Source organism: Mixophyes fleayi, chromosome 3 (genome assembly GCF_038048845.1).
Source record: "Mixophyes fleayi isolate aMixFle1 chromosome 3, aMixFle1.hap1, whole genome shotgun sequence".
Taxonomy (NCBI): Eukaryota; Metazoa; Chordata; class Amphibia; order Anura; family Limnodynastidae; genus Mixophyes; species Mixophyes fleayi.
Genome location: NC_134404.1, coordinates 31,935,584 through 31,963,557, shown reverse-complemented (window position 1 = coordinate 31,963,557; position 27,974 = coordinate 31,935,584). Strand labels below are relative to the sequence as shown.

Below are 27,974 nucleotides of genomic sequence, written 5' to 3'. Positions count from 1 at the left end.
AGGTAAATTTTAACATTTAAATCAGTTAAAAGGGGTTATCATGAAAACATAAGCTTTTTTAAATAAATAACTTTTAGAGTGTAGGCGTCATTAAACAGATGTTTTTTTATTATTCCTTATTTAAATGTCATCTACACACAGTGGAGGCAGCCATTTTGTGGGATGAACCAATATTGCAGCCTATCTAGCTCACAAAATGGCTGACACTAAAAATATTAAAACATTTGATACAGAATTTTTTCTTACATTTTCACTCAGAACGTGGATGCAAGAAGAACACCCAGCCATGATGGGATTTAATTTAATTATCTGAATGACAGTTCTCCAGTCTGAGTAGACGGATATTGAATCTTTTTATACAGTGTTGTTATTTTTTGCTCATCACAGAGAGTACAGCGATAGTGAGAACAATGGTTCCGGCCACTCCTCCGATAATCATCCCGAGGACGTTCCCGTGTAACTGCGCGGTCTCGCATTGCTCGCCGGTGTAGATATATGTCTGCGTGGATGCACACCTGCAATAATACATCGATAAGTGAATACTTAGTCATCATCATCAACACTCAGAGTTTGATTCATTAAGGAAAGTAAAGCAACAAAAAAGAGTAACTTTGCACCTTGGCAAAACCATGTTGCATTGGAGGGGGAGGTAAATTTAAAATGTGGGGACAGATTTATAGTTGGGGTAGGACATGTCCTAGATCAACTTTAAATTTCAGTGTAAAAATAAAGCTATCAAGTATTTGTGTGCTACATGAAAAACAGTCAGTATTTAACTTATGTGCAAAATAATAAGCTACTATGCACCCCTTGTATTGTAACATGGTTTGTCCAAGAGAAAATGTACTCCTTTTTTTGCTTATCTTTCTCTAATGACTCTGGCCCTCAATGTCTGCAGATACAGTGACCATTATTTGGATAGGACATAAAAATAAACAACGTCTGTGGTAATACTATTTGTAACTTGGCGCAAAACATTCAAAGCTTACATCTGCTTTCTGCACATCTGTTCCTTAGCATCATTTTACTAACTACCCCCCTCTATGTTTGTCCAGTCTATGTCATAGTTGCCAACATTGGCAGGTTAAGTTCCGGGGGTCAGGTGGGTGTGTGGGGGCGGGGATCGAAGAATCGCGCCGTTAGCCCCGCCCCCAAAGCTGTCACAACCTGTTTCGTCCAATAAAACAAGGGGGCGGGCCACAATGACGCAGCCATGATGCCGTTAAGCCCCGCCTCCTCCATTCACTTACCACCGCTGCCCGGGAATCGGGAGAATTGCAAATATGAAATACATTTAAAAATGTTACTTGTAACCTCTTAAGTCACTTACAGCTGTAGAGGCCAGAAATATTTCTTATAGAGGTGTCAGAGCACATTTATTTGTTTTGCAAGTTTCTTTTGAGGCCTTGTGCTCCTTTCCAGCCATAAGATTCATTGGAGACTGTAATATTGTACATTACGTTTAATGAATTTAGTTCTAGAACATTTCCAAGGTCATTCCTGCCCATGGGGGTCATCGGCTGGTTCAAGCACAAGATATGAAGCTCTGATCAGTAACACTCAACCAGGATTAAAGGTCTTTGTATTGTACATAACAATGGACGTTTTCTAAGACAAATAACAGAATCTGAATGGTTGCTATGGGCAACGCCACCTTTATCTACAGTTACCCATTAAATTGTTTTCATATATGTCCCATATTGTGTTCTAGAACTTTGAGAATAGACGACTCCTTAGCATAACGTATACATGGGATTACATGCTAGACATACCTGCAGCTTGCTCTGCCTTTCTCAATGACACAAACTCCGCCATTCAGACACAGATTGTCGCCACACTGGCTTCCCATTGGCTGGATGTCATAACCCTCGGAGTCTCTGGGATCCTGCAAAGAACGCTTCCTTCTTTCATTCACCTCCACCTCCTCTACCTCCTTCTCCACCAGTTCTGCAGCTCGGATGGGCACTTCAGTCTTTAAGAGGTGTGTGAGATCTGAAAACGAGAATATAGTGGAGAAATCATTAGAAACCTTGTTTTATCCACTCCCGGATCATATGTTTTTATCCCCATGTGACCTAACCAAATTTATACCTTCTGTGCCTGATTCTCCTTCTAACGCAATATGAACGCAACAAGCATTTTAAAAAACCGCATGTAACTTTTACACAGATATGCCGTATTCAAATAGGGGATCTCAAAATAAAAGTACCATCTAGCTATACGTTACTAGCCGTATGTAGACAGACAGAACACAGTGCAGGATACACACACTGCTAATGTGCAATATACAGTCCCATCAGAACGCATGCAAAAAAATAGTGTAAAATAAATGTACAACCCTTAATACTATAATCACTAATAATAATGTTTTTATTTAAAGAAAAAGAAGGGGGGATTTGTTTACATTAAATACATAAATACAGATGTTCCTCATGTGTACTGTACATAAAATGCTTTTTTAGAGTTTCTCTTGCAGACACATCAGTCGGCACTTACACCTGCCCTGTATCTGGTGCAAGTGATACGGATAAATACACGTGCGTATAAGAGGCCCTGTACTTGAACCGGCTGCATCCGTGTTAGCAGGTCCTTACTGTACATGGCCAACGTTAGTCCGCCCATTCCCAAACCTGTTCCGCTCTTCAAATTGTAGGCAGTTGTCAGTGTAAGTTGCATCCGCACATGAATTGTATTCACCTGTGAAGTCCTGTTCTTGCTCATGTGCTTTTTCCCATAAAATACGGCATCGCAAATGGACTTACAACAGAATATGAATCATACTCCTTCTCTCTTAGTTTCTTTCATTGGGGACAACTATTTTAATCTGTTGTCTAGCCAAATGAATTCCAGTTGTTTTGGGACACAGTGTTGTTCCTTTTGGTACCACTGTTATCCAAAAGGTCACATAGAGACTGATGCACAGTTGTTAATAAAATCTATACTCTAAACAAAAAAACATGGAAAAATAGCGTATTTTCACCCCTATGCAGAACCGTTCACATCTTTAGATGCCTCCAGCTCCGCACTGGCAGCTCATGTGCCTGGTTTAAGTCAAGTCTTCATCTTTATCATCATCAGTGGGTATTTTCACAGGTACAGAAGATTCGTCTTTCTACAGGTCCGCTTTAGGCACATTTGTGTAAACACATTACAGTACACTGCCTGTGTTACAAATCCTATTATATCACCCTGTTCTGAACCTCTAGGTGCAGGTGAGAGTAAGCGCCAGACAACCACACAGGCGCATATATGTGTGATCTCACTTTATGGGCAGGCGCAGAGAGATTTCACACAACATGTGCTAGACAATCTGGTGTACAACCTACTGCGCATCAGCCCCATAGAGTGCAAACATCAGGCAAGGCTTTATAACCACCACTGGCTTAATAAGATAGTGAATTAAACATGTTTTTTGTTTATACCAACCATTTATACCACCCATTTATACCACCCATTTATACCACACATTTATACCACACATTTATACCACACATTTATACCACACACTTATACCACACACTTATACCACACATTTATACCACACATTTATACCACACACTTATACCACACATTTATACCACCTATTTATACCACACATTTATACCACACATTTATACCACACATTTATACCACACACTTATACCACACATTTATACCACACATTTATACCACACATTTATACCACACATTTATACCACACATTTATCAAAGATCATTAAGGTTCTAATGTATTAGTAAGAAATATCTGGGGTGTAGGATTTACATATCACTATGAAGCTGAAACACTTCATTGATTTTACAGAAAATAGAGCAGCAGCAATTTGTAAATTTATGAACCACTAATAGGAAAAATGAGAGAAGACAATTTCCACAAAATTAGTACATTTTCTATTTTACTCATCACAAATTGGAAACTAATAACGAAATGCAGAAAACATACCCACAAAATCCAGAAATAGGATCAGATCATCGTTTTTCAGAAAACTCCTGCGGCGTAAATTGAAGTGCGATATAAATGTGACCCATCCAAAATCCGTGGTCCTGTAGCAGTTGCAAGACGGGTCCCATGTCCCGGTTTTGGAAGGTCTCTCCCATCGGGATATATTCTGTGCTGTCAAACAGAAAACAATAGGCTTGTAAGGTGTCAGGGGACCACACTTTTGTTGTGATAACATGGTTCATATTGGAGGCTGTATCTATTTAACACACACACACACACACACATATATACACACACACACATATATACACACACACACACATATATACACACACACACACAAACTAGTATACGGTGGTATATGTCAATTCCACAGATTGTAAAACTATCAAGTTCCATTCACTTACATTTTACATACCCCCAGCCACAACATTAAAACCACTGACAAGTGAAGTGAATAACATTGATTATCTCGTTACAAGGGGCACCTGTCAGTGGGTGGAATACATTAGGCAGCCAGAGAACAGTCAGTTCTTGAAGTTGATGTGTTAGAAGCAGAAAAAATGGGCAAGTGTAAGGATCTGAGCAACTTTGACAAGGGCCAAATTGTGATGGCTAGATGACTGGGTCTGAGCATGTCCAAAACATCAGGTCTTGTGGGGTGTTCCCGGTATACAGTGGTTAGTACCTACCAAAAGTGGTCCAAGGAAGGACAACTGGTGAACCAATGACAGGGTCATGGGTGCCCAAGGCTTATTGATGAGTGCGGGGAGCAAAGTCTAGCCTGTCTGGTCCAATCCCACAGAAGAGCCACTGTAGCACAAATTGCTAAAAGATTTAATGCTGGCTATGATAGAAAGGTGTCCGGACACACAGTGCATCGCAGCTTGCTGCGTATGGGGCTGCTTATCCACAGACAGTGCCTACAATGGTGCCCATGTCCACCGACAGTGCCTACAATGGGCACATGAGCACCAGAACTGGACCATGGAGAAATGGAAGAAGGTGGCCTGGTCTGATGAATCATGTTGTCTTTTACATCATCTGGACGGCCAGGTTCGTGTGCTTCGTTTGAACCAGAAACAGAAAGAAATGGCCTAGGTGCACAGTACTCTCTATTATTTTAAGGTTGGAAATAGAGAGAAGTATGTAAAACTTAACTTTTATTTATTACAAACAAAAAAGCGAAATAAATTCCCTGCAATATAGAGAGGCAAGCACTGGATCCGCTGATCCAGTGCTTGCCTCTCTATATTGCAGGGAATTTCTGTCCTAAACTGCTCCAATATACCCCAAGTTAGAAGGAGCAATAGTTAGGTAGTTAGCAAGACACGCTAGGAATATCGCTGCATACCGCTCCGTTAGATCCAAAGTGAGAAGGAGCAATAGCTAGGTAGATAGCAAGACACAGTGCTTTATTTCAATAGAAGGCTTTTTCTATAGTAGAATTTGCCCATACCTATCTATACGTATCTGCAATCTGCTGTAATTAAAGTGGTCATTATACCGGGATCTATTTACAATAGTGTATAGATAGACAATCCCTCATGCAGCACTATCATACTATATTATATTAGCAATTCCTTTATGAAACTACCTAGGACTAATCCCTTATAAAATAAGAGGCAGAATCACTCTATCAGTGGATTTTAAACACACACAATTGTTTTTAAATGATGATAGTCGGATTTATTTTGCTTTTTTGTTTGTAATAAATAAAAGTTAAGTTTTACATACTCTCTATTTCCAACCTTAAAATAATAGAGAGTACTGTGCACCTAGGCCATTTCTTACTGTTTCTGGTTCACATTATCTATCAATGGCTAGTGCACCCTCTGTACCTATAGGAAATAAATATTATCTTTCAAGGTAATAAAAGAGGAGTTACATTTGTTCACTGGTGCGACATAACCTTTGTTTATCTCTATAACTTCGTGTGCTTCGTTTACCTGGAGAAGAGATGGCACCAGGATGCACTATGGGAAGAAGGCAAGCCAGTGGAGGCAGTGTGATGCTGTGGGCAATGTTCTGCTGGGAAACCTTGGGTCCTGGCATTCATGTGGATGTGCTTGGGAATAGGTATGTCAGGTATCCCAATGAAAACTACTGTCAAGCTGAACAGGAGGTCTATGGTGCTGTTTCTCAAGCTATGCAGTGAGTCTTAATGGAGATGTTTGTCTCATTTCATTCACACTTAGAATTTGAAACCCAGTGAAGATCAGTCGTTAATTGGCACTGGCTGAAATCTGGTCGACTGACGACAGTAACATGTCAGCGTGAGCAGTCATTGGTCATCTTCACTAAATCTGCCATGTGAACCGGTCACTCGGCCTTGGTGACCACCCTTATAAATGACCAAATTGGAGACAGATGAGATCACTGTGCTGAATGGAATGTAGTCGGAATGTCGACAATGGACATGTTGACACTCAAAATGTTGACACCATAATGTCGACAGTATACATGTAATAAATAGGACCAGTGCCGGTGTGAGGTTACTTTGTGACGGGAGCTCTTTAGAACTATTTTAGCATCGTGTATCAGGGTTTTTTGTTTTGCCAAACAATGATCGTTGGGATTGTTGACAGATGAAAACCCCTGTATATATTTGGGGTTTTTGTTTTGCCATAGTACTAGAAATGCCAGCATGCCCAGACACTTAATGGCAGCCAGGCCATGCTGGGACTTGTAGTGCACCAGGACAAAATTATTTTCATCATTAACACTGTTATTATTACCCCACACCCACCGCCCCAGGGTTGTGGGAAGAACCCTAGTGCTTTCAACATGGGACTGGGTACAACTAGCGGGGGTGGTCAACATTTTTATTGTGGACCCGATCTCCCTAGGGAATCCAGCCCCATGCTGACCAGTCTGGGGCTGGTTTGTCATCATGGCAGGGGGGCGCCAGCCTACGGATTCCCCTGCTATTGTGCCACCAGACTCCGGCTGGGGGACCATATGCTTTTTGTCCACTTGTTTGTTTGTTATTTACATTTATCTCTATTTTGTTTTGGTTTTTTTACTCTATTACCGGCAGCGGCATTTCTGGTTTAAATTTAATGCTTTATGCCGACGTTGTTACTGTCGACTTTACAACCTGTCAACAATGTCGACAATGTAATCCTGTCACCCTAATGAACATGTCAACATTCTGAATGTCAACATGTTCATTGACGACATTTCATACCCAACCGGCGCTGAATATAGTCCAGTATGCTGTATCACTGGGAAATTAAAATTAATAATGAGGCTGCTCATATAAAAACATGGTTGAAGAGCAGAGAAGGACGCCAAAAATATACTATATATAGCAAAAGTTGCAAGAAGGTGCGTTAAATCCTATACATTAAAGCCATCTGGAGGTGGGTAAGCCCTAGAAAATGTAGATGGAGAGGCTGAAGAACTAGAGGAAGGCAAAGCCTTGGTCATTATAAAATTGCTGAAAGACTGAAATAATGTCCACCTTCGTAGGTCACTTATTTTTGGCACATTACCATTCTGTTTTACAGTATTTTCCCCACATGCCCATGACAATAGTGGACAGTGCCCAAGTACAACATTCTAATATTGTTGTCTAGACAGGCTCTACAGTGCAACAATCACTTACGTTGTACAAACTGATCAGCTGACGTTGTGAAGCTCCTGCTGGAGGACATACGCAGACGTACATCTGGGTCCTGGTCAAGAAGTGTTATAATAACCTGATGGTGCAACACCGGCCACTCCAAGGCAGCATCATCTTCCCCGCTGCACAGGTGGAACGATATACCGACGTAACCGGTGTAGGCGGATGAGTTTTGACCATGGGGGTAAAGACCATATCCATATCCGTAGCCTTCAGAGCTGTAGAAACAAGGGCTGACAAGGCGGTCTCCTTTAACAGTGCTCTCCAGGATCTGGCTGAAATTCCGGATGGTCCACGTTTCACTAGGACAGGGTAGTTCCGTCAGAGTGATGTCATCAATTAAAATGCCACCACTGGTACTTAGATTGTCTCCTTGGATTCCTTGGAACACATAGCGAAACTTTTTATCTACGTTTAGCGGTACGTTGGCAATTTTCCAGTTGAGGTCGTTATCACCTGGGTGAAAGGCACATAAGAAATGATTTAGGCATCTCATGTTATAACATTAATACTTTTAGAAAGGATCAAAGTGCTTTGTGTAATTTTCCTATTTTGCCAATGTCTGTTATTGTCCTCGGCCTATTTCCACATTCAGATTTTCAGGTATACTTTGCCCATTTTCAACCTATCTAAGAAGCTTCGATGTCACGTTAAATTAAGGGTTGTTGTTTTTTTTACCACTTTGTTGGAGAAAAAATATTGTCTGCTCAGAACAAGCACTAGCCATTACTTTCTATAGGATAGAAATAGGGTTACCATAGGGTAACAACCATGACTGAAGTCGTTGAGGAAAGTACTGTTATCGAAGTTAATGGAGTAATTGTCCAAAGCTTTCTAAATATGAATAGTATGTAATTCTAGCAGTGGTAAATAGCAAATAGAATCAAAAGCAAAATATTTAAATCCAAAATATTTTGGTATATTTTGACCTCAACCCTCCATTAATTCCAAGGGACAAGCCCAATGGGTTCCAGTGTTGACTTTCACCAAAATGTTCATATTCTCTGCACACCAGGAGCAAAGATATACTGTATTATACATCAATAGAAACAGGAAACATTGGAATGAATGAGATACAATTTATTGACTGAATAGATTTTAATTACAAAAATTTGACAGTATTTGGTGCATTCGTGGGACATGATATGTCAAAAAGACCGATAACTTGAATCTTTTCTGCTAGCCACAAAAAGAGTTTAACTTTAATTCTATATTTTTATGTACACCAATTCAAATATGTCTCTAATAAAAACATGGAAATGCAAAAGATTTTTTAGTATATTTTAAATATCATTTGTACAGTTTTTCGTTTTTTACCTAGTTTTCTTTTTCTTTTTTAAATGTATTACTTTTTTTTTTTATAGAATATTTAACTGGAAGTCCAAATTCAAGCATGAAATACGCAAAGATATAACATCTTGTTATCAGAGAGGTCTTAATAAATAGACCCCTAGTCAGGAATACCATTGTGGTAGATGAGCAATATGTCCACAGTTATCTGCAGTACATTATTTGTCATGGAATAGGACCATATCATGGAATAACATTTAAGTATTTGCTTGAAATACATTGCAAGATATGCAACTAGTGTCGGTATCCTGTATTAGAAAAAATATGTCAATTTGTGAACTAAGTTGGTCCTCCTCTGTGAAAACCTGATCACCAGAATTAATTCTGGACACATACTTGGTTTATCTATAAAACTGACCAGCCTCACCTGGTAATCGTCCTCTCTATGGTCATAGCATCGAGAGGGATAGCAGACATCTGTTATAGTCCGAGGCGAATGAAGAGTCTATCCAAAAACTACAAAGAGAACCAATAAACCACTGTACCTTGAATCGTTTCAATTTTTTTCAACTTTCTAACAGTCCCGGTTCCGTCATCTGTGCGGATCCAGATGGAGAGTTTGTCCTGGGGGCTCCCATCCATCTTGTAGAAGAATTGAAGGCACTGCTCTGTCCTCTTAGGGTACAGAATACGGGACTCCAGCAAAGCGGTGCGACCAATGCGTCCACCGTTGGTGTTAAAGTACATAAAATATCCAGCACCTGCATGTAAAATGTGGTTTGTAATAGTCATCTGATGTATACAGAGAACAATGGCATTGCCTAAAGAGATGTAGTGATCTTTACCAAGTGCTTTTTTTCCCTTTAAGGAAGTAATTTGCTGGCTTAAGATTTATTGATCTCTATGCTATCCCACGTATGTCGTCCACACAGACAGCAATGATGTACGCTACACTTAGGTGATTCATAGGTTATTGCAGCCGAGATGGACTACATACCTCTCACCACATAGAGATCAACCGCTAAAATTCCTAAGAACTATCTACATTCCTCAGGGTATATTTGCTCAACTGCGGGTTGAAAAAGTGGAGATGTTGCCTATAGCAACCAATCAGATTCTAGCTGTAATTTATTTAGTACATTCTACAAAATGACAGCTAGAATCTTATTGGTTGCTATAGGCAACATCTCCACTTTTCCTTTTTAGAAGCTTTAGTAAATCTACCCCTAGGACTCAGGTATGGGTGAGAGGAGCTGCCGGGTCCCATGGCCCTGCAAAAAGTTCTTTTTTTCTAACCTAGGAGGGGGTCCTGGTCTGGTATTGCTGTGCTTCCTGGTGGCTGGCTCCCTCATGTCCTGGTATGCTCCCCTTATATGTCCCTTCCCTTCCTTGGCTAGCTCCTTCCTCTCTCATCTGCCACCTCACAAACCGCCACATCACTTCTGGGAGGCAGACAGATGAGTCTGCCTCCCATGACATTCTACAGAGTCGATAAGTGTGTTGGAAGGATTATTAATAATCCCTCCAACACACTGGAATGTATTGGTGTGCAATGTTAATGGCATATGGGGACTATTAATGTAATGTGGGTTTTTTGGGAGGGGGGGGGAATAAATATATTTAAGGGGCTAATTATGAAATATGAGATATCTATATTAAAACAGTATACTGTTAATTTAATGTCAAGGCTGACTGGGGGAAAGAAGGCTTAATTATTAAACGTGGGTGCTATTGAGTTAATGTAAGAGCTGATTAGGTAGATGGAGGTCTAACGTGTTCACTTGTATCTTGGCTTTCCAGGAGGATAAATAATACCTATTGCTTTTCCTAACAGGGCTCCAACATTCCAGGATCCAGATAATCAGAAATAAAGCATAAGACACCAGCAGCAGGTGATCAAAGCTGCTGGAACAGGTAGGAGAGAGCATAATTGTCTGACAAATTATGCCGATTCTGGTGGGAAGTTCTAAATATTGGGGCACTGTCCAGACTGTCAGGACTTTGACCATCATTGGCCTAGATGGTCTAAAGAGCGCACATTAAGGCGCACGTCTATGCTCTTGGAAGACGCCTTTGCAAACTAAAAAGGCGGAGAGGTGGAAAATGCTCAAGAGTAGCATTGTTACATCAAAGATAAACCTATTATGCTTTATGCTATCGCCTTCGTCAAATAAATAATTTCTGATTTTTCTTGAAATGCTTTTCAGTTTAGCAATTATTCAGCTCAGTAGTACATATCCTATGATATATATTTATGTTGAATGCTGCCTTTACGTGCTCTGTAAAACTGCACCAGTGTTGTGTACTGCAGGTGTTTTGAATTTGGTTTGTGTTAGATAAGTTACATTAGTGGTTCTACAAGTATTTAGACACTTTCTACAGGTAGGATCATAGTCCACTTTCAAGTATTTACAGACATAATCTGAACTTGGGGACAATCGATGTTCTGCATTCTTCTCGTTGTTATCTAACAGAAAGAAATAAGCCAATCGACCCTTGGCAAGATCAGCGAGTGCACAATCTGTGTTTATGCCGGCTGTTAAGTCATAACATGTGTCCTTTGCACGAAGTCTCGTGGTCTCGTGGGGTATATGGAAGACTCAGCAGATTACTAGGTGGAGTTTGTTACCTCTGCAGCGTCCAGTCAAGGTGTGATCGGTAAATGAATCTGAAGAACTCAGCTCATGGACCCAGTCGTCATCATCTGTGGTTCCTTGCACCATACCACAAATGTTGATGAATTCAAAGGAGCACTGATCCAAAAGTAAGAGCGGGGCAGCTGCAGAGAAGAGAAACAACGTACATCAGCGACATTTCTTCCCTGAGATTCAATTGACCACTGTTATGTATGAGATACCAAGAGAAAAGTGTCTAGGTACACACTGATACCTGCCTGACAAATAGATAGATAGATAGATAGATAGATAGATAGATAGATAGATACAATAGATAGATAGATATGAGATAGACAGACAGACAGACATGAGATAGATAGATAGATAGATAGATAGACAGATAGATAGATAGATAGATAGATAGATAGATAGATAGATACAATAGATAGATAGATATGAGATAGACAGACAGACAGACATGAGATAGATAGATAGATAGATAGATAGATAGATAGATAGATAGATAGATAGATAGAGATAGATAGATAGATAGATATGAAATAGATATGAGATAGATAGATAGATAGATAGATAGATAGATAGATAGATAGATAGATAGATAGATATGAAATAGATATGAAATAGATAGATAGATAGATATGAAATAGATATGAGATAGATAGATAGATAGATAGATAGATAGATAGATATGAAATAGATATGAGATATATAGATATGAAATAGATATGAGATAGATAGATAAGATAGATAGATAGATAGATAGATAGATAGATAGATAGATAGATAGTTAGATAGATAGATAGATAGATAGATAGATAGATAGATAGATAGATAGATAGATAGATAGATAGATAGATATGAAATAGATATGAGATAGATATGAAATAGATATGAGATAGATAGATAGATAGGATAGATAGATAGATAGATAGATAGATAGATAGATAGATAGATAGATATGAAATAGATATGAGATAGATAGATATATAGATATGAAATAGATATGAGATAGATAGATAGATAGATAGATATGAAATAGATATGAGATAGATAGATAGGATAGATAGATAGATATGAGATAGATAGATAGATAGATATGAGATAGATAGATAGATAGATAGATAGATAGATATGAGATAGATAGATAGATAGATAGATAGTGATACATACTGCAGTTGTACATCCGGTTCAGACGCTCCAGGTCTATCTCAGAGAAGTCGAGGCGCTGTCCTATGATATTATCGAACGCGGGGATCTTGGCGGTGATGGTTGGAGTATTCGGGTCTTTGTTAAAGGAGTAGGGACCGTAGTGCATAACAGACTCATAATCATACGGAGTGTTGAGATCAGTGATAAAGATGTCATCATAGGTGTTGAAGTTGTGGGCCAAACCTGTGCCAAGGAATTCACAATTAAATGATCCTATCAAGTAAATGTGTTTTTTATTTACATTATTTAAATCACTTAACAATATGTACAATGTGTATTATGTTACATATTTATATGCAGGTGTTCATCAAAGCCAGAACACAACTCTAATTTGGAATGAATGATTAGTATTGTTATTATTATCATCATGTATATCAACAGCTTTCCTACTATGATGCTGAAAACGTTACTTATTAAATCCCATAACAGCTTCTTAGAAAAGCCTCGTGCCTCACGCCTCAGCGACAGTCACTGTTCCTAGTGGTTGATTCTGAACATGAATAGTGGCTCAAATCAGAAAATTGCTGGCTCAGCTGTGCGCCAGTGATCGGAAGACTCGCAATATAGACTTAGGAAGTTAGGAATTGACCTATGTTGTACATATATATTGGTAAGGAAATAACTATAAACAACTATAACCAAGTCTATGGCAGGGCCACCTTAACTACATTATGGGCCCCCGGGCAATGCAGTGCACTAGGGCCCCTAAATATATATATATATATATATATATATATATATATATATATATATATATATATAGGCCCCCTTAACTTACCTTAAGTCCGATCCCCTCTCTTGCTTTTTCCGCGTCGCTGAGTCTCTTTTGCGCTCCTCCGTGCTGTGCTCGCAGTGAATGTTGAGCGTGACACCATGCCCAACATTCACTACGAGCACAGCACGGAAGAGGGGACCAGGGAGGGAGCCAGATTGCCACCGACGTGACTGCAAGGTAAGTATTTTCATTTATTTATTTATTTTTTCAGGATTTTTTTTTCCAGCGCTGCCTCGGACGGGCCCCCTTGCCCGCAGGGCCCCCGGGCACCTGCCCATTGTGTCCAATGGAAGAGATGGCCCTGGTCTATGGGCCTGAGTCATTAAGGCACGTATCGGCCAAACTGCCAGCAAACAGGCACTGCTTACACCCCTCGTGAACAAGGAACGGGTGTATTTTGGAACCCCTTCCTGCTCTAATACACAGAACGCTGCAGGATATGTTCGTACCGGTCTGCACCTGCAGCAGCCTGCGGGTCCAGCGGTATTACAGCCACCAGACCTGCAGGCTCTATAAAATTGTTAAAAAATAAATAAAAAATTGTGTGGGGGTCCCCCCTCCAGACACTATTAACCCTTGTGCTGCCAGCCTAGTGCTGGTCATCGCAAAATCTGGGGGTAAAAGGTGTGGGTCCTCCACGACTTTATAAAAACCAGCACTAGGCAAGTCAGCCGGGGCTGGTGGCACTATAGCAGGTAAACCTGCGGAGTGGGGCACCCCTGCCATAATGACAAACCAGCCCCAGGCTGCAAAGCACGGGGCTGGATTCCCTAAGGAGTTGGGGTCTGCAAAAAAAATATGCGTGCCCCCTCCCTTCCCCCTAGGGACACCCAGCCCCGTCCTGGGGGCATATCTCCACAAACATCCGTACCAGATATTAGTAGTAAGTTTGAATGCTTGTAGAAATATCCAGGAAAGGGGACATTTGTCAAAGAAAAAAATGATATGCTCCAGCAATGTTAAAGAAATTGAATGTGTGTTTTAAGCTGTTTTTATACGTTAAGTAAAAGTTAATGCACCAGGTCCTTTGGCTTTGTTCCTTCACGGGTTTTTTTAGCCTGAATACGAAGATTTGTGTGTAATTCAAGGTCAGAGAGGTGAAGAGAGAGGTGAAGAGAGAGGTTCTTATCTGGAACAACACAGACCACAAAAAAAAGATCCCTGACATCTTGGTGGACTCAGTGCAGGTCTTAGAACGGCCCTATAATACTACTGTAATTGAGAACATATTTTTGCACTTGGACATTTTTGATACAGCAGATATTTTATTTATCATTGGTTATATATTTTTGTATAATTATTTGTTTACCAATATTGGTGTACACATTTCTTAAGCACCATAGGTCAATTCCTAAGTTTATCAGCTTGAATTGAACTTTGGAGTGCGGTGGTGCTTCATAGAATTGGCCAGGCTGCTACGTATGTGGTATAAGTGCTTGAGGGGGTTCACGTTTTTTTGTTTTAGGTTTCATAGTATATACTGACCGTCCTGAATCTCATCCCACCAGATCTGGACGTAGTCGTCTCGGTCAGTTCTCGACTGCTCGTGGTAAAATCCCAGAGCATGAAGTAGCTCGTGTTCTACAATGGCCTTATGGTCACATCCGCTTCCAATGGAAAGGTTCTGACCAACATGGAAGTCCCCTACATAGGACCAGCACCTTTACAAAGAAAATGACAAACAGGTGTATATAATTCATGTTTCACTGCATTGTGTGTGGCCCTAATTGAGTCTCAGGATAGAAGATCGGGTCAGGGGTTGACCTAATTTTCCATATTTATTACAATGCCAGGTGAACCATGAAAGCAGCATTATTGGCCTGTACAGTTTCTCAAGTCAGTAACATGATAGTGTCCCAGTAATTTACAGATTATGCTATAGAAGTGTATGGAAAATATGGAAAATATAAGTGAATGGAATGTGATAGTGTTACAATGAAGGCAGTAGGAGAAGTGGCGGTATGACATAGTACTATACACCAGCCCACATCCACCACTGGTTCTAACTAGAAGTTGATGAAGATCAAACAAATAATAATGGCAGCATTTAAATACCCTTAGTGAGTTCTCTGTCGCGCTATAGTGGCACAAAGGTATCGGAATACTATAAGCTATATCTAATGTGCCAGATTGCTACTAATGCATTTAACACTCTGCCCTATTGGATACAGCGTGGGGATGGAGCAGACATTGTAGTGGATATAGGATGGTGCGTATAATGCCCAATCACACGTTGCTAGAAGTCCCAGACATTACTAGTTGCACCTGCTTCCTTCTGGTAGCCCAGAGGCTGCACATCTCTTTGGGTTTCGTGACCCACATCTCAACACAGATACCTCATGTTAAATATTTTAAATATTGTAATAAACCTGAACAAATATATGCAGGCTTGAAAGCCAAATTGAATTATGGTAATTTGTTTAATGTATTGCTAAAGTATAGTTCACATATATGGTGCCTTTAGAAAATCATCATGCCCGGTCAAAACCTTTACTTTTTTCAGCTTTAGATGCACATTGCGCCTTACAACATTCAACTAAAAAAAAAAAGGTAACAATTCTAAAACTGAATAAAAAAAATAGAATAACAGGGTTGAAAAAGTGATCAGTCCCCAGACTCAATAGTCTGTAGAACCATTTTTTGCTGTAATTACAGCCATCAGTCTGTTCGGATATGTCTCTACCGGCTTTGTGCACCTAGATTTAGTGAAATTTCGTGGTGAGCGGTGATGGACTGCCCTCTTCAAGTCCATCTATAGATTTTCATTTGGATTCCACCTTCCTATCCTTAAGCCACTGGGTTGTTTTCTTGGTGGTATATTTAGGATCGTTGCCGTGCTGGAAGGTGAAACACATGCCCATCTTCAGCTGTCTATCAGAGTGCGGCAGGTTTTCCTCAAGAATTTGGGTGTACTTGGCAGCATCCATCTTCCCTTCAATCCTGACCAGTCGTCCAGTTCCTGCTGAAGAGAAACACTGCCACCGCCATGCTTCTCAGTAGGTGTGGTGCCCTTCGGGGTGGTGTGCTGTGTTTGGTTTGCGTTAAACATAGTGCTTGGAATTCCATCCACAACGTTCTATTTTGGTGTCACATGACCACACAACCTTTTACCACATGGCATCAGATTCTTCCAAGTGTTTATTTGCAAGGTGTAAACGAGACTAAGGGCTAGATTTACTAAGCTGCGGGTTTGAAAAAGTGGGGATGTTGCCTATAGCAACCAATCAGATTCTAGATGTCATTTTGTAGAAGGTACTAAATAAATGAAAGCTAGAATCTGATTGGTTGCTATAGGCAACATCTCCACTTTTTCAAACCCGCAGCTTAGTAAATCTAGCCCTAAGTGTGGCTTCTTTCCATCAACCCTGCCATACAGGGAAGCTTTGTGTAAAGCTTGTCAGATAGTTGTCACATGCACAAACCGACCAATCTCAGCCATAAAAACTTGTAACTCCTTCAAAGATGCCAATCGCCTCTTGGTAGCACCCTGATCAATACCCTCCTGGCTCCTTCATCCAGTTTGAAGGGACGGCCCAAAGTAGGGGAGGTGTTAGTGATGTCATACGCCTTCCACTTCTTAATAATGTTTTGAACGGTACTCAGAGGGAGAGTAAAAGCCTTTGAAATCTTTTTGAATCCTTCTCCTAACTTGTGCCTTTCCACACCTTTATTCCGGAGCCCCTTTGAAAGCACCTTTCCAACCATGGTGAATTCTTTGCCTTACCATGCACCACTAGTAGAAAAAGCCAGTTCTATTCTCAAGAATTAAAAACCACTACGCTTGTGTCAGGTGGTGGCCAATTAGCCCGTTGTGTGATCTCGAGGGTCATTGGTTGTACTTGCGTTTATAATGCTTACGCTAAGGGTATGATCTCTTATCCAAACCAGGTATTTTAATAATTAAATTATATTAATTGTTAAGATTTTTTGTAGATGTTATTTACACTTTTATGTTGATGGTCATAATGTTTAACTACAGCTGGAGAAGTTTGATTTAATTTATTACACTTTCCATGGTGTAATGTGACAAAGGGTATGATGATTTTCTATAGGCGCAGATTTAATTAGATTTCAGGTTTCTGTGCAAATTTACCGCTATTATGGTGCAGAAAACATCGCTCATTTTTGTTCGCACTTCTACCACTTGAATCCCCCCCTTAATCTTCAACTTATTATAGAAACTGCCCCTTTTATCTTAAGGTTTTGTAACACAAATGTGTTCTGATGGGCTCGTTGAGAACCAATAACTCCAAACTTTTGAAGGTTGAATATCAGGACTGTAGCACTAAAACCAGGACTGCAGCGAGATGAGGAAATGTGTAGAGAAGCCGCCTTGTAAGTAACTTACCCACCAAACTTCTGAAAATGTATAAATGTAGATTCTCTTTCATAGGGTTTAAAATCCACACACGATTTAACGCGGTACATTTCAAAGGTGTTAAGAATTACTCCCTTTGCATTCAGGTCTAATAAATAAAAACAAAAGAGATTTGTAGTCATTTAAATTAATAATTCTTTATAATTATATAGTGGAGAGGAAGAAAGACAAATAGCTTTTTTCATTGTACACCTCTACACTTGGAGCACTAATTTGCTCATTCGGCTTCCAATTCCACCTCTACGCTGATGACACCTAAGTCTATATCTCTTTCCCCTGACCTCTCTCTTTCTGTACTATGTCGTGTAACCAACTGTCTTTCTGCTATCTCCACATGGATGCCCCATTTCTACTTACAGCTCAACATGTCCAAAACAGAACTTATTATCTTCCCTCCTGCCAGAGTCACCACCTGCCCTCAAATCTCCCTCACTGTCAATAACACCACAATTTCCTCAGTCTCCCAAGCCTGCTGCCTTGGTGTCACACTTGACTCCACCCTCTGCTTTATTCCTCACATCCAGACTCTCTCCCAGTCTTGTCGACTCCACCTTAAAAACATTACCAGAATATACCCTTTTATTACTTAACATGATACCAAAACTCTTATCATTTCTCTCATTATCTCCAGTTTTGACTATTGCAACCTCCTGCTATCTGGCATTCCTGACACCCATATATCCACACTTCAATCCATTCAAATTCTGCTGCAAGACTGATCTTCCTCTCTCACTGCTCAACATCTGCTGCACCACTTTGCAAATCCCTACACTGGCTCCCTGTGTCCTCCGGAATCAAATTCAAATTACTCACCCTTACCTACAAAGCCCTCAACAACACCCCTGCATACATCTCAAATGTCATATCAAAATACTCTCCCTCCCACCCTCTTAGACTTACCCCTGACCTGCGCCTTGTCTTGTCTCTGATAACCACCTCTCACTCCCGCCTATAAGACTTCTCCCGTGCTGCTCCCAACTTATGGAATTCCCTACCACGCTCAATCAGACTTTCCCACAGTCTTTAAATCTTTATATGCTCTTTGAAATCCCATCTCTTTTTTAGAGGTGACCTTATCCTCGATAACACTATTCACACTAATGCACCCTCACAACCGTCCCAATCTCCACACTGAGCCACACTCGCTCCTCTTGTTTCAGCTGTGCCCTCCTCCACTTACAATGTAAGCTCTGTAATGAGCGGTATCCCCCGTACCCTTTGTTTTCATGTCTGCATTTAATTTGTCTACCTTGTATGTCCCTGTTTTATGTATGTCCTGTTTTAACTACTGTACGGCGCTGCGGAGCACTGTGGCGCCTTACAAATCTACAAAAATAATAATAATAGCAAATTATAAAAAGAGAGAGTGATAAAGTGAGGGAGAAAGAGAGAAATAACTGTCTGTCGGCCTGAGTTATTAAGGAAAGTAAAGCATGAAAAAGAAGTAACTCTGCACCTGGGCAAAACCATGTTGCATTGAAGGGGGAGGTAACTTTAAAATGTGGCGACAGATTTATAGATGGAACAGGACATGTCCTAGATCAACTTTAAATTTCAGTGTAAAAATAAAGCAAGTATTTGTGTGCTACATGAAAAAACAGACTGTATTTAACTAATGTGCAAAATAATAAACAAATTTGCACCCCTTGCATTGTAACATGGTTTGTCCAGGGGCAAATTTAGTCCTTTTTTTGTTTTACTTTCCTTAATGAATCAGGCCCTGTGTGTATATTTATAGTATCATACAAGTAAGTAGAAAAACACATTTATTACCTAAGTTATCAGCCAGTATGTATGGAATCGGGAACTTCCATCTATAGTATTCATTGCGTAGAGCGTTCCGTTCATTTTTCTGTCGACAGTAAACAGTTCAGTGACATTTGGAATTGTCTACAACAGGCCGTGCAGGAGCAGAGCAAAGGCCAATATTGTGCTAAAGGTTCACCTATGTACACAATGCAAGATGACGCCTTGGCGCAGAGGCCCAACTAGCGAGCTGTGAGCCCTTGTGCATAGAGGCGCAACTAGCGAGCTGTGAGCCCCGGCGCACAGAGGAGGGAAAGAGGGAACCGGGGCCCCTGACCCTCTGCATCTGCCATGCAGCGGGCCCCATTATCCTTATGGGACCCTGTCGTACCAACGGTAGTTCTGCCACTTCCTTGGCGCAACATTTAATAATATGTCCAGCAATTTGTTGTACCACGGGTGGATTCCGTGGCTGGTCTAGCATTGTTTTCTTTACAACTTATGCAGAGCAAAAACCAAATGGAGAATATGAAAGATATTTTAATGGACTACATTGCCTATAGGGCTATAGACCTAGAAGTCTACAGAGACAGCGGTAAGAACCATTAATTAGGCCAGAGCAGGACAGGCAAAGCACAATAAAACTGGCAGGAGGGCGCAACACTTACCGGGGGGACCCGCCAACACCTACAAATACATATATTCGGTGATGGCAGTGTGCCCCCTTATGTTCTGAGAGCCCACTCTAGACAGAGCAGGTATCTGAATAAGCGCGGGGAGTATGAGCTAGTGGTTCATGCACCAACTCAGTCCAGGGGGGAGCGGGAGACCCCAGCATTGCGGTGGGGAGTTAACCCTTTGCTAAATATGATAAAAAGAGATCCTTTTGCCAGCGGTTCCACCGGCATTTTGGCTCTCCTCTGTTTGTTAAATAGACGCTACAATGAGAGTGGACCAAGTAAACAAAGAAATTAGCATTCCTGTGCAAAGTGTTGCCAAGCAAAGTGCAAATGTGCCTTATATGTGTAGTCCAAAGGTGCATCTAAAACTGATCTGTAATGGTAAACTACTGGCAATCAATCAAGAAACCTCCAATTCTTAAACCTGGTTGATGATTGAAGGGGGTTGAGCCGAAGGGGTATCCATGACTTTGTATCGTAGAGTAGAAGCACATATAACACATAGAGATTTGTACATTAAACTGCAGAAAGCTCTTTGTAAAGCGACACTTTACAAAGAGCAATACTCACCGGCAGCATGATGTCTCCTTGGAATAGATCCTGGCCTATTTATAAATGGAATATAGAGTACAATAGATTAGACATTTCGACACATTGTTGGTGGTTTTGATTGAAGTACATTATATAAATACATGACACGGCACATACAGGACACATACACTCATGTTAATATATATACAAATGTTGATTCCCTCTCTTGCCCACCTCACTTGCACCCTCTTGCCACCCCTCAGGAGCTGCCAGCATTCTCGTTAGATGCCTGTCCACAAAGCGTGTTGGATCTGATCATGGTCACGTGACCATCTGTGTTATTTCAGATTTTGCTGAACTATAAGGCCCAGGATGCTCTGCCAGGCAGTGGAAATATCATCCAAACATGCGCAAGAAACATAAAGTTGTCTTTGAATTAAAGTTGTAGCTCAGTAGTTAAAGCCCTATGTAACTTTTATCAGAGTCACCAATATGAATCTCAGTGTCTTCTCCTTGTGTCCACAGATGGGTAACTTTGTCTCCTTGTGTCCAAAGCACCAACAACTAGATTGTAAGCTGAAGTATCCTGGAACATCATGCCTGACTACCTGAGTGTGTGCAGAACTGGGTAATAAACTGTTTGTACTATAAAAAAATAAATTGTAAAATACAACAACAAGCTCCCAATCAGGGCTATTTGGGGACATCAAGGAGTCCATGGCAAAGCTCTCATTAGCAGACCACCCATAGATCTTACAAAGGCAGCTATTAAATAAAACAGCCCAGGGGACCATGGGAAGAGGGTGAAGGGAGTTTCAATATAAGAACACATGTAGATTTGCAGATTACCTTACCACAGCGATATATTATTATTATTTTTATTATTATTATTATTATTATTCATTTTTATTTATAAGGTGCCACTAGGTGTCCGTAGCGCCGTACAGGGACAAACGAAATTACAATACAAGGAGAGACAGCACAGTACAGTAAACAATAAGCACAGTAACTCAGTGAGCTCAAAGCACAGCAAGGGCGGGGGAGATATATGACAATATATATATGCTAAATCTCCAATACTCAACCACTGAAACATAGTAATGTCTAGATAATCCGATACTATCCACAGCTGTAATATTAGTGATCACTTACCAATATTTAAGTCTGGGATGTCTATAAAATCTCCAGCATCTCCATGGTCTTCTGTTGGAGGAAAAAAAGAATTAATAAGAAGTAATATCCACACACAGGCAATATATTTGGGTTTGCTGTTTTTGTCTTACCAGGAGCATTCGGTCGATGATTGATCTGTAAAAAAAAAATGAGTAAATGAGACATTTAAAACAATGGCATATGACAGTGGTAGACAAGACGTGGCTCACTAGCAGTGGTAGAACTACAAGTTCCAGCAGACCTCTGATTTCATGCAGTGATAGGCAACTTGTGGCATGCTGGTACTTGCAGTTACACCACAGCAAGTTTATATTGCTATATTGATTTTAAAAAATACACCTGAGTTCAAGCAGGTTCTAGCACTTACCGTGAAAGCTGTCAAGTTGACCAACAAAACTCCAAGGCAGGTGAGCCTGAGAAGTGCCCGGGACCTCATTCTGTCCGTAGACTCACTGACACGATCCCTCCAGAGCAACTTATAGGAGTTATTTGGACTTTGCACAATTTATCAAGTTCAGATTAACCTGTTTTCCTTTTTATAGCTGGTGAGAACCCTGGATATTACCTTTATCTTCAACTAGATTATAGGCCATAAACGAATAACTAACACTTGGTTAGCATCTTTAATTGACGGGATATTAACTTTTATTCTTGTCGTAACATCCATATAGCTCATTAGACTTCATATTATCATTAACTAACAGTTTTACGTATTGAGAACGTAGAGTGACAGATCTGCAGTGTATGTTGGTGCCCCATGAACATATCATGGTAACAAGACTAAGGGGTACATTTTTTTTTAAAAAAAGTGGAGATGTTGCCTACAGCAACCAATCAGATTCTAGCTGTCATTTTGCAGACTGTACTAAATAAATGATAACTGCAATCTGATTGGTTGCTATAGGCAACATCTCCACTTTTCAAACCCATTATCTGAAGTCACATGTTGATAAGGACAAAGTTGTATCTCGGTGTAGACCTGTAATATACAACTTTTGTAATGATCTGAACAGTCCATCAATAAGCAGCCAATAATCAGGTCTCATCCACTGTTGTGACACCATAGTGCTGGCATTGTATAAGTCACTAGTTTAGACCACATCCTAAATATGGGGCACCTCACTGTAAGAAAGACAGCTCAGCTCAGAGCCAGGATATCTCATTAATAAATTCAATGGAAGGATAAATTATAAAGAGTTGTTAGAAAAACTTTGTTTGCTTCGTTTTGGGAAAAAGAGTGTCTTAAAGATCACCTCATTCATAGGTATACATATATTTATGGTTAATAGAAAGATTTGTCTGACAAACCTTTCATACCAAGATCAATAAAGAGGACAATGGCTTATCAGTTTTGAACAGAAGAAAGGAAGTTTCATCATCAGCACAGGGAAGGGTTCTTTACTGTAAGGGTGGTGAAGCAGTGGATTTCCTTACATTATGAGTTGATGATGGCAAATTCACTAAACTTAATTTAAAACTGGATTGGATTTTTTTTCTCTGTCAGGCTGAAGTGGTAACTTTCACTGATGATGTAATTTTGCTAAACACAATTTATAATTATAAAAGGTTGCACTGGATGGACCTTTGTCTTTTTCTAGCTTTACTATGTAATTATGTATGAAAGAAGGGATGATGACAGAACATACCTAAAATGAGGAGTGCCTCAAAGTAGAAAGAAAACATTGAAGAGAGCTCAATTGTATTTTTTATTATTATTATTATTATTATTATTATTATTATTATTATTATTGTTGTTGTTGTAAGGCGCCAAAGTGCTCCGCAGCGCCATACAGTAGGGAAAACAGTACATACATAAAACAGGAACATACATCAAACTGGGACATACAAGGTAGACAATATAAATGCAGAAATGAAAGGGTATGGAGGACCCTGCTCATTAGAGAGCTTACATCCTAAGTGGAGGAGGGCACAGCTGAAACAATAGGGGCAAGTGTGGCTCAGAGTGGAGATTGGGACAGTTGTGAGGGTGCATTAGTGTGAATAATGTTATCGGGGATAAGGTCACCTCTAAAAAAGAAATGAGTTTTCAGAGAGCATCTAAAGATTTGAAGGCTGTGGGAAAGTCTGATTGGGCGTGGTAGGGAATTCCATAAGTGGGGAGCAGCACGGGAGAAGTCTTGTAGGCGGGAGGGAGAGGTGATTACCAGAGACAAGACAAAGTGCAGGTCAGGGGTAGATCTAAAGGGGCAGGAGGGAGAGTATCTTGATATGATATTTGAGATGTATGAAGGGGTGTTGTTGTTGGGGGCTTTGTAGGAAAGGATGAATCTACTCTAATTTGAATTTGATTCTGGAGGACACAGGGAGCCAGTGTAAGGATTTGCAAAGTGGTGCAGCAGATGTGGAGCGGTGAGAGAGGAAGATCAGCCTTGCAGCAGTATTTAGGATGGATTGAAGTGTGGATATATGGGTGTCAGGAATGCCAGATAGCAGGAGGTTGCAATAATCAAGACAGGAGATGATGAGAGAATGGATAAGAGCTTTGTTAGCGTGTTGGGTAAGAAAAGGGGAGTATTCTGGCAACGTTTCTAAGATGGAAGTAACAGGACTGGGAGAGTCTGGATGTGAGGAATAAAGCAAAGGGTGGAGTCAAGTATAAAACCAAGGCAGCGGGCTTGGGAGACTGAGGAAACTGTGGTGTTATTGACAGTGAGGGAGATTTGAGCCAAGGTGGCGGCTCTCGGAGGAGGGAAGTCAGTAAGTTCTGTATTGGACATTTACAATACACTACACCACTATCTTTATAGTCACCTACACACAGTGGAGGCAGCCATTTTGTGGTGTGAGGACTAGTAATAGCAGTGAGTGATGTCACTAGTGCAGTATACGTTATAGGCTGCATATTTATGAATATTAGATCAACCCACAAAATGGCTGCCTCCACTGTGCGTTACTGGTACTCTTTACGCTACAAGACGTGCCACCGTGCGTTTACAAACAGACTCCCAAAAGAAGAGGTAGAAAATTGGGCAAAAACTCTACCAGCACACATGGAAACAGTGCAAGTAAATCATAAATGTTTTTGAACATTTCTTTTGCTTCTCTACACTGATCAACCCCTATATAATCCATCACCCTGTTTGTTCTGTACATTGGTCAACTAACCACTGAGCCAGTTATAACCACAGCAGAGATCCCCTGGACATTGTGACAGGCAGGATACAGTAGCTGACAATGCAGTTACCACATGAGTCATTATTTGTAACAAATGTAAAAATACTTCAATATAACAGGGGGACATGACAGAAACATTCAAATATATAGAGGGTTATAACAAGGTGCAGGAGGGAAACATTCTACATAGGAAGAGAAATATTAGAACACGAGGACATGTACTGACACTGGGGGGAAGTAGGTTCAGAGGAAATAGGAGGAAAAATTACTTCACAGAAGGGGTAGTGGATAAGTGGAGTAGCCTCCATCAGAGGTGGTAGAGGATAATACAGTATATCCTTACAAAGAACTAAGGATCAAATAGGGCTTGAAGTTACCATAGGTTAAAATCTGGGCAGACTGGATGGGTCAACTGGTTCTTATCCACCCACCCAACAAGCTGAACCTTGGGGATGTTATTTAAAGGACCCCAGGATTCCGGAGAACTTACCTCCACCAGTGTTACAATGCTTCTTGTCCCAGCTTAAATAACCAGGAGGAGGGAACATAGAATCAGTGTCAGAGCTGCTGCTTGTTTTTAAAGCAGGGACAAGAGGAGGTGCAGAGCCGGATGGGGTAATGGTGGGGACGTCAGGGATAGAATAAATGCAGTTCTGATAGTTGGGAGAAAGAGTGATGTTTGGTAAAGCTTTAATTTTAGCTGGAATTATTCCTTAAAATATAGATGGCATATAATGTTTATTGTATATATTGAAATGATCCCGTTTCTACAACAAAAATTTGGCATTAAAGTGTCAACAGTCCGACCTGGGGCAGCACGGTGGAACAGTGGTTAACATTGCTGCCTTGACATACTTGGGGCATCGGTTCAATTCCAACCAGAGCACTGTCTGTGTGGAGCCTGTATGTTCTCCCACGTGGGTTTCCTCTGAGTGCTCCGGTTTCCTCCCACACAACAAAGACAAACTGATGGGTTAATTGGCTTCTGCTGAACAGTAACTCTAGTGTGTGTGGCAGGGAATGTAGGCTGACAAAGGGCCGAGACTGATGGTAAAGATGAAATATTCTTTGTACAGCACTGAGGAATATGTAGGCGCTATATAAACACCTGTTAATAATAAACCCCACCATATAGGAGAATAAGTTGACGGTCATTGACCCATCCCTGTTCAAAGACTATGGGGCCAATTCAATTCAATGTCTTCTTGCGCACTACAGTTCCCCAACATCACAGATCTTCTTGCACACATCTACGGGGGGCGCTATGGTGGATAAATTAATTGATAAATGGATAAATTAATTCCATAGGACATCTTTCAAACAGCATTTTGTACTTCCTTATTTGTTTTTATTCAGAGCAGAAAAAGTCGGTGGTTGAGGTTTAATGATGCAATAAATTCCATATAAACAAAACAGTGCCTTGTCAGACTTATTGCCTTGTCACACTTATGCAACCGTCCAAGAATTCGACACTTACATGTATTACTCTGAGGGGCCGTAGATGGAACCGGATGAATGGACTCAATAAGGGGTTTTTATAACATGATTGTGTGTAAGAGGTGGTGTTGGGAGATAGGATTTGTTCCATACTTGCCAACTTTTCCTCGTTGGCTTCAGGGACATCCCGGGGGAGGTGGGCGTGCGGGGGCGTGGCTTGATGAATGCAATCATTTTGGAACCGCCCTAAACGATTGTCACAATTTTGGCCAATTACAGCAGGAGGCGGGGCTAAAATGACACAATAGTTGCATCATTAATCCCTACCCCCTATCACTTATATATTGCGGGGGCGAGAACCGGGAGGTTGCCCTGCTCTCCCGGGAGGTCTCCCAGAAATGCAGGATTCTTCCGGACATTCCGGGAGAGAAGGCAACTATGTGTTAAAGAAAAGCAACTAATGAATCTCTAGAGACTGAAGTGTCTTTTACAATTCTGTCTCCATTACTGAAGTCATGTTGTCTTACCTGGCAGTCTCTGATTAAATCTTGGTCTCCATGAAAATGGCCACCTCCATAGGCATCAATACATGGACACAGGACACAATTTCTGAACTGTGTCATCATGCCACAGATGGCAAAGCCAACCACGTCTTGTACTGGCTCAGCATCAGGGAGAAGGCCAGACTCTTCAGGGAGTGAGGGAGATCCCCCCTATTTCAGGGAGTCTCCCTGACATTCAGGGAGAGTTGGCAAGTATGATTTGTTCAGATGCTGGCTTTCATTATAGCCACCCTGTCCTGCCCTGATCTGGCTGCCTCTTTCTACAATAAAACACTGACAATGCGGCTACACTCAAAGTCATACAGTCTTTGGCAATCCAAACCTCAACCATGGCACACCGAACAGACCCACTACCTGCAAAGTGCTCCCGCACTTCTGAGTGCCGCTGGTGGAAAACTTGCTCCATTGTAAATGTGTCCTTTCACCTTACAACGCTGCCCTTTCCCTTGCTAAGCAAACTTAATGTGTTTCTTTAATATTCACCCAGTGTTCTAACTCCAGCTGGTGAATGTATCAAGCTGAGATTTTTTCAGCAATTTAAAATCGCCGCAAATCGCGAGAGATAAAAGGCGATTTTATGTGCAAAGTCACCATATGTACTAACCTGCAATTTGTGTCAATTTTAAAACACCTATCCAGCCCGTGTTTTAGTCAAACTCGCTGGAGGTTAAACACAACCTCGCCCAGGATTCAACAGAAACTGAAATTCGCACAAGATTGAATAGAAAATTGAATAGTTTACATAACAGGAGACACAATACATGTTGTGGGAAATCATAATTTTTGTTTAAAAGGGTCAAGAATGATTGTTAATTATTTTACGGGGGACAAATTATTTTATGAATAAATTAGT

General features: G+C 40.7%; 1 protein-coding gene across 1 annotated transcript; it reads right to left on the bottom strand.

Annotated features, from left to right (window-relative positions):
* Nucleotides 1-120: 120 nt before the first annotated feature.
* On the bottom strand, nt 121-22,422 carry MEP1A (meprin A subunit alpha). Its single transcript, XM_075200811.1, has 12 exons — nt 22,354-22,422; nt 22,097-22,121; nt 21,966-22,016; nt 17,827-17,944; nt 14,964-15,139; nt 12,665-12,886; nt 11,488-11,637; nt 9,404-9,619; nt 7,551-8,024; nt 3,941-4,111; nt 1,773-1,992; nt 121-515 (listed from the first exon to the last, which is right to left on the bottom strand). The coding sequence occupies exons 1-12, from the start codon at nt 22,420-22,422 to the stop codon at nt 368-370; spliced, it is 2,040 nt and encodes a 679-aa protein (XP_075056912.1). The 3' UTR covers nt 121-367.
* Nucleotides 22,423-27,974: the final 5,552 nt, after the last annotated feature.